The sequence below is a fragment of the Austrofundulus limnaeus genome, unplaced genomic scaffold (genome assembly GCF_001266775.1).
Source record: "Austrofundulus limnaeus strain Quisiro unplaced genomic scaffold, Austrofundulus_limnaeus-1.0 Scaffold2296, whole genome shotgun sequence".
Lineage (NCBI taxonomy): Eukaryota > Metazoa > Chordata > Actinopteri > Cyprinodontiformes > Rivulidae > Austrofundulus > Austrofundulus limnaeus.
Genome location: NW_013954698.1, coordinates 1 through 8,451, shown reverse-complemented (window position 1 = coordinate 8,451; position 8,451 = coordinate 1). Strand labels below are relative to the sequence as shown.

At 37.8% G+C, this 8,451-nt stretch overlaps 1 protein-coding gene across 1 annotated transcript; it reads right to left on the bottom strand.

Annotated features, from left to right (window-relative positions):
• Window positions 1–5,104: 5,104 nt before the first annotated feature.
• LOC106537400 (leucine-rich repeat protein SHOC-2) lies at window positions 5,105–6,888 on the bottom strand (the record flags this gene model as incomplete). The annotated part of the gene is given in 1 exon segment (XM_014034781.1): window positions 5,105–6,888. A coding segment is annotated over 1 exon segment (209 nt), but the record flags the coding sequence as incomplete, so codon positions are not given.
• Between the last annotated feature and the right edge of the window lie 1,563 nt (window positions 6,889–8,451).

Below are 8,451 nucleotides of genomic sequence, written 5' to 3'. Positions count from 1 at the left end.
CTCCATTAAGGATGGCCGCCACAGTTACAGTTAAAACTTTGGTATTAACTGTTGGTGTCAACCGTTTGTTTGTAAGTAAAATGTCTCATGAACAACTGGAAAGAATTTATTCTGTCAGGCCATTAGGCTTGATCACTACAAACACATAACACGACACGGGTCAGGTGATGGGGCACATGACCCTCTATGAACAATGGAGCTAACCAAGCCTATCGTTAGGCGATTGCCCTCTCTTGCATGTGACTAACCTGTTTGTCCAGGTGGAGGAAGTGCTTATAAGGCTGAGTTCACCTGAAACTCATCAGACTGAAGAAGTCTCTTGGAGGAGAGACGAAACTTTTCACTAAAGAAGAACCCATCCAGAGGACCTACTTATTTTTCTTTTTGATTTTTTTCTACCTGGATTACTGAGATGCATCAGGACATTGCCACGAAGCATTACCAAACACCAATTTCCTAAGTTTTTGTGCCAAGTATATTTCCATTTCCATCCATAGAGGCGCGTCACTTTACTTTTACAGCGTTGCACATATCGCCGCAGTTTGGGGAGGTGATTTGTTGAAACAGACTTTTGACTCATGATCAATAGTTTTCGAGGATTGCTATTTCTGCTGCTTCTTGGTCATCTTGGTAAGAAAGCATGCAGAATTTGTCATTTTAAACTGTTTATTGGAGAACTGAAGCAATGCATTCTGGGTTCAGGATGGATTGGTGACAGAAAGCGAAACATGGAAGACAGGAAACCGTCTACACATCAAAATAAAAAATAATTAAAACTTTTACCTGCTTAAGTTATGGCTCCAGTTACCACCCCTTCAGGTTAGTCACATGCAAAAGACTAACCTAACTAACCTTTTGCATGTGACCAACCTGTTTGTCCACAATGTGGAGGCAGAGCTTGTAAGGCTGAGTTCACATGAAACTCATCAGACTGAAGAAGTCTCTTGGAGGAGAGACGAAACATTTCACTAAAGAAGAACCCATCCAGAGGACCTACTTATTTTTGGATTTTTTTCTACATGAATTACTGAGATGCATCAGGATATTTTAGCTTTTGTTTTGGCTAAATTTGCATCCAAATACAAAAGTGTGTGTGTGTGTGTGTGTGTGTGTGTGTGTGTGTGTGTGTGTGTGTGTGTGTGTGNGTGTGTGTGTGTGTGTGTGTGTGTGTGTGTGTGTGTGTGTGTGTGTGTGTGTGTGTTTTCTGCAAAAATTAAGCATTCAGAAGTTCGTACAAGCTTCTCATAAAGGATCCACAGCTTTTTCATGGACCTTTTTATGTGCATGTCCTGATGAATCTCCGTAATCCAGGTAGAAAAATCAAAAAAATCCACTGTTCAAAAGAATGAGCCAGCACAGACGAGCTACATCGTCAGGTCAGGACTCTGCAGTTTACATTCATCTACAGGCCAGCGGTCACTCTTTCAGGGTTGAAGACGTTCTCATCCTTGTAGAGAGGAATGTTGGTTTGAGAGATGATTAAAGGAAGCCATCTTTGTGAAGAAAAACCGTCCACCATTAAACAGAGGTGGAGGCCTTAGTTTTCAGTTGTCCTCCTCCTACAATGCTGTTATTGCAAGTATGACTCAGCCCCCTGTGAGCAAAAGGTGTGAATCAGGGTCCCAACCATAATCAGGGGATGGGGCATATGACCCTCTATGAACAATAAAGTTAATCAAGGCACTAACAACCTATTGCTTGGCTGATGGTCCTCTTCTGCATGTGACCAACCTGTTTGTCCACCATGTGGAGGCAGTGCTTATAAGTTCACCTGAAACTCCTCAGACTGAAGAAGTCTCCTCAGAGAGACGAAACATTTATTTAAAGAAGAACCCATCCAGAGGACCTACTTATTTTTTTCTTTTTGCTTTTTTAAGTATTTTTGCAGAAAATGCAAATTCTCTATAATACAAATTTATTTTAAACTAAATGCTTTTTGAGTCAAACAACAAAACACAAGTTTTATTTCGGTTCAGTTCTTTGTGTTGAGTAAAACTGAAATGACCACACGTCATTCATCTGTAAATATTTATCAGTTTATTACAGTTAAAAAGATGTATGTACATATAGAACATTACAGAACATTGTCATCTTCATTCATTTGCAGAGCAGCACTCTGCTAGTTGTTGGTTTCATGATAACGGGCTTACAATAGGGCGGCATTGATTAAGGTTCGTCATTTACAGCCAAGTCAATAAATCTGTTTTTCCTGCTTCTCACTTGCCATTTATTTTCTTAGAGGCATATATCAAAGAAATAAAGAGGACAGAGCTTAGAAAGGGATAAAACATGGTCATCTGCTGTTCATTGGAACACCTCAGACTGAATCTGGTGGAGGTAGTAAATGTGCATCTGCTCATGCAGCTGAGAACTAAAAAAATGTTCCTTTTGTCATGTTTAATCTGAAGGAAACACAAATGAAAGGAAAACCAAAGAAATGATCTTTCTCTGTGAAATCAAACCGCCGTAAAGGTTCTGCTTGTGCTCCTGTCGATGTGCACAGATGCAATAAAGTGTGTGAGAGTGATGCATGTGAATATGAAGTGTGTGTGTGTGTGTGTGTGTGTGGGGGGGCAGCTTCACATTAAAGGGCTATTCCACAAAGAAATAAGGTTTAACCCCAACAGAGATGATGTATTAAGAAGCTGTGTGATTTAATGTTCAAGATTATAAACGTGTTGAAAAACTGCCTTTCTCATCCTGATGTAGGCTCGACACAAAAGTTTACTACATTTCATAAGAATAAAACTGTCAACAAAGACTCGGTCTTAAAGGGATCCATGATTAGTTGTAACATTAGACTTTATTTAATAAACATATATTTTAACTGTAAAATAAAAAACTGCAAAAATACTGTAGGATGTTTAGTTTTTATCATTTTTAAACTAAAAGTTTAAAAATATATTACACGGACGGGGCCATTTTGTTTACACGCAAAGCATTCTGGGTAAATGATGACGTGGATAGGTCATCTGTGTGACGCTAAAGCTAACAGGCTAAGCTGAGGTTCTTCTTCCATGAAGCAGCTCTGTTGTCCTCCATCTATATTTTCAGTTCCAGGCTGAGTCATTTCTACCTTCTCCTCTCTGTCAACTCTCTCTGGTTTCATTTAAAAGAGTCGATCATCAGATATTGTCCAAGATTAACCTTCAGGGTGGACATAGCTCACTCACACCGAGGTCCTATCCATGTCATCATTCACCCAGAATGCTTTGCATGTAAATAAAATGGCTCCGTCCGTGTTAAAATATATATTTTAAAATTTTACAAAACTAAACATCCTACAGTATTTTTGTCTTTATTTTACAGTTAAAATAAATGTTTATCAAATCAAGTCTAATGTTACAACTAATCAGGGATCCCTTTAAACTGTGATTACGACTTATGAGCAAAACTTCAAAAGAAAAAATCAGCCTTTTCCTTTCCGCACAAAAGCTCTGCCCTCATGAAACAATAATGCAAGTCAGTTTTTGGTGGAATTCCCCTTTAATGCCACAGACGAGTGAAACATAAGCACATCCACTATGTAGCATCTTCCAATGCACTCTGTCTTTTGTTTAGAAAACTCTTCACATGAACAGATTTTTGTAATACTGAGTCTACCATCACATCTGATTACTGTACAGAGTAAAAGAAAGAAAAGACAGAGGAAACTAGATTCAAATTTACATTGTAACGACCAGTTGCTTGTCATCAAGTACAGTCAGTGGCCATAGACAGGAGGGAAAGCCAAACAAACACAGAAAAAAAACGACCATTAAGGCTGCTCGTCAATGTAGATTAAGTAGGAGAAGCATTGGCACACAATGCTTTGACACCCTTTGCAATATAGAAAATAAAAATAAAAATAAAAATGGGAGCATTTGCAGTTACACCACGTAGCCACTAAGAGTTCTACGCAAGAACGACCAATTCTGACCCCGACAAACTGTCAGATGTGTCCGAACATGCTTTGTTGTTGCCTGTTCAAAAATAACCAGGCGAGAAAATGTCAAAACGCATGACGCCAAAAAAATAAAAATAAAAACAGAGGCGCAAAATAACCGATTCTGTTCCACTGGTCCATGGTCCAAAACCACAATTATTGAAAATAAAATAAATTAATAATAATAAATGAATGACTGAGTGCATCATCTTTGATCCAGCAACACCTAGAGTTGAATGAACGAGCAGGATCACATCAAAAACCACTCCGGTGACTGAGGGGTGTTCTCCGAGTGGATCAGCCTGAGCTCCACACACCGGCGTTCAACATGTTGCAACATGGCAGAGGGGAAAAAAAAACTAACAAAGTAGGAGTCAATGTAAAAACGGGTCACAGCGCTCATGCTGTATACCTAATGCACATCTCACTTTTGAGTACTCCAAGGCATTTTTCAGACAATTGCTTACAGTTTAAAGTAAATACACACACAAAGAAACTGTCAAAGCTTTCATATAAAACCCAGGAATGCAATGCCTCTGGTGTGTTGTTGAGCATGAACACAGAAAGCCCTTTTTACAATGGTTATGTCTTTGACAGTTTTGTACTAGAAACTGCATTAAGCTCAAATGTGCACCCTGTTGTGTCGTTTCGCCGTCGAGTCCAAACGATTTGATCTACATTTAAACCACCAGGGCCCGATGTAAAAAAAAAAAAAATTTCAAAGAGCATAAAATAAATCAGTGGGTTTGTCCTTCGTTTTCAGAGTGAAGTTTGTCTCAGTGTTTGGAGCAGATTGTTGTCCCTCCTCCTCCCTGGTCTGCAAAAAGCAGCAGCAGGTTCTGCTGGTAAATCAGAAGCAGCATTTCATTGTTTTTTCCCCACGAAAAAAAAAAAAAAAGCTGTGGCAATCTCATTGCTCTGAACAAGTCTGGATCACAGCTCAGTAAAACGTCAAGCTGCTGCAAAGTAAGGGGAGCCTCAATAAATTCAACACAAACCTGACTGAAATATAAAAATAATTTGGAATAAAAACATATTCAAATAAGAAAAAAAAGTGCTGCTTTTTTAATGTAGTCACTTAAAAAAACTAAATGAATACAGGTTTAAGCATAAAGGAAAAAAACAAACAAGCAATTTAACTGCAATAAACCATTTTCTCAAAATAAAGAAAGCAGGATATGGAAAATTTCAAACGTTTTATAGCCACTTTTACAGTTCAAGACAGTGATCTCTTTTAATATTGTCACCAAAATTACTAGAGACTTCCAAAATCAATATTTATATTTAATTGATACAAATTTACATGATAAAACGTTTAACAAAACTTGTGAAACAAAATGCCCCCCAATAAAAATTATAGAGACTTTATGGGTCTGCCTCGATAAAAAAAGGATGCCAATAGGAAAAAAAAAAGTGCATAAAAGCAGCAGCATTGTTGGGACAGTGTGGCACAAAAATATATTTAAATAAATCACAAATCCACAATAATCAAGGGAGTTTTGGAGACGCTCGAGAAATTAGAAGAATTTCAAAATAAAGTATCATGGAGGAGTTACCGGTCAATGTTTTATTTTCAAACCATTTGAAGCTTGAATACACTCCATTTGCTCCAGACTCATAAAATGTCTTTAAAAATGCTTGATATGTTGGTCAATGATCAACTACATGATGGCTGTGAAGTCCAACACTGGCGAGGACACCAAAAGAGTAAACAAAACTAAAAGAAATTGCACCGAAGGCAACAACCAGAAATTAGATACATGTTTAAAACAGCTATCGTTGGACATTCCCACAATCAATACCCAGAAGGAACCACATCATCACTCTTTCAGAAAAATAAAAATAAAAATCCTCCCAAGCATGTACGATTGGCATTTATCATATGTATACATGACTAGCTTAATGACAAACTACTGCTGCTAGTTGTTAAAAAGAATCTTCATATCTTACAACTGATATCACTTGCACAACAGATTAATGCAAAAGATACATTTAAAAAATTTATAACAGTAGCAATTAAAAAAACACTTGAAATAACTTATGTCTTTGTGTTTTTGTGGTGAAGTGTTTAGAAATGAACCATCGGGTCACTCTAAACATAGGCACAGTTAAAAAAAATTTAAAAAAACAGAAACAGACCTTTGTTCTCTATGACCAAGAAACGACATGAACAGGGAAGATTATGATAAAAAAAAAGAACCAGAGTATCAAAAGAAAACATAAGATGACAGAGTTTAAAATTACAGCAGCAGCAGTAAATATAAAGTCCCAAAAGACATTTTTTTGTTTGTTTTTGCATACAGTTGTATCCTTGCTCACATAATAGATGCTGTAATTACTGTATATACATTGGCAAATGAGCATGATTTCTAAAGTTGAAGGCCTTGCCTCGCAGCTCAGTTGCTCAGTATATATAACTTTACATATCCTCAGTTTTGGCAAACAGGTGGAAAGAGTTTCCTCATTTATGATTCGGAATGAAAGATGAGTGGGGCTTGGTGGCTGGGGTCAGACATGACCAGGATAAACTCTGGAGCAACACAGAAAATATCCAAAGATATGCCTCCTTTCTGCCCGAGGATAGAAAACAAAACTGTATTCTCGTCAACCTCCCCCTTTATGTTTTACCCACACTGACCGTAGTCTTTAGTGTACGATACACGTCCTGGGGCGGGCAGGCAGGCAGGCAGGCAGGCAGGCAAAAGGGCACAGAGTAAGCAGAGGGTTTGGAGATGGCACTGAGCTGATCTTGGCTCAGACCATGGCACGGTACGGTCCCTGCATCTTGAGGAACTGGATGATGAAAGAGGGGCCTCCAGCGACAATCTGGGGTGGCAGGTGGGTGAGGGGACAGTTCTCAATGCTCATGATGGACAGCTTGCTGCAGAGGGCCAGCTCAAACGGGAGGCTGTGCAGATTGGGGTTGTCGTTCAGGTACAGTTCCTCCAAGTTCTCCAGTGTGCCTACAGACAAAAAACAGTCAGCTACACCTTCTACAGGAACAAACACCAAAAACTCTATAAGGTAGGTGAATGCCAATATTTATTCTCCGAAAGGGTTTACAAACATATTTTATCAGAGTTGTAAAGTAACCAAGTACAAATACTGTGTTACTGTTCTTAAGTAGAATCTGTACTTTACTTGAGTAATTATTATTCAGCCTACCATACTTTTTACTTCTACTTTTTACATTTTCAGTTATCTGTACTTTCTACTTCATACATTTTTAAAAGAGGCAAGTAGTAGAAAGTTGTTACTTTTATTTCATTTTTGCTTGTTTTCATTCCAGCTTGTTATTGTAAAAAATAAATATTATCCATATAAACTGTGCCTCCTAGATAGAGTGAATTTAATTGTGGCTGAATGAGAAGTATACATTTATAAAATTCTGATACTGTATTAGTTTGTACACAAACAAATCATGTCACACTCCAGCAGGACATAATCATTAAAATAAAAGTACTGTACTTAAGAATGGTGCTGGGCGGTATACTGTTTTGTACCGAAAACCGGTTTTTATTTTTGTTATATGACTTTTCTGAATACCGGTGTAAATAGCCTGAACGTGCGGAACGTTTCGTCGCAGCCACCAGTGAACTGTTTCCCTGGGGACACGTTTCCTCGTAGTACCGCTAAGCGCATTAGCATGCTAACGTTATTGTTGGAACAACTGGCGGTGGGTGGTGTGTTTCAGCCACTTATATGGTCTGACGTAAAAAAAAAATCCCGTTTTCACCAATGCTGAATAGTAAACAACTCTTCAGTGTCGTGCACGGTTAGATTTAATGCGCTACGTTATAATGGAGACGTTAATGCATGGAGACTCTAGCGTGCTTCTATTGTGAAAAGCCCGGGGGAAGTAGATTTGTAGTGTAGCGAAGTTGACTGGTGTACAAGATGAGTCGTTCTTATTTTATTAACACGTAACGATGGACCAGACAATAATCTTTTCTCAACCCTTCATGATCGGACCTAAATGCATGATTACTGTCTACAACCAAAGAAGAAAAGACGAACAAGAGGAGGGAAACAGTGATACAGAGATACAGTAAAAGAAAAAAAGTCAATAAGCAAAGTTTGTACATTTTATTATCAGCTGAGCTGTGAGGGAAAAAATACCGTCAAATACCGTGAAACCGGTGTAATTGTTGAAAATACCGTGATACAAAATTTGGGTCATACCGCCCAGCTCTACTTAAGAAGTATTTGTATTTCATGAATTATATTATTGCATTTGGCTGCAGCCCTCAGATAGATTTTCATTTTGGGGAAAATGTTTGTGCAGCCTTGATTTATGTATATAAACTGAAACATCTAAACTAGTGCATCCTAAATTTAACATTAATTAATTATTTTAATACAATATAATCATTTCTGCATTTTCTGGGGAGGTCACCTCCTAATAAATGTCATTACAGAAAATCTAACTGCTCATTTTAAATCAATACTTTTACTTTTAATATGCAAGTACAAAAAATATCAGATACTTTAATACTTTTACTCAAGTAATATTCCTAAAGGAGACT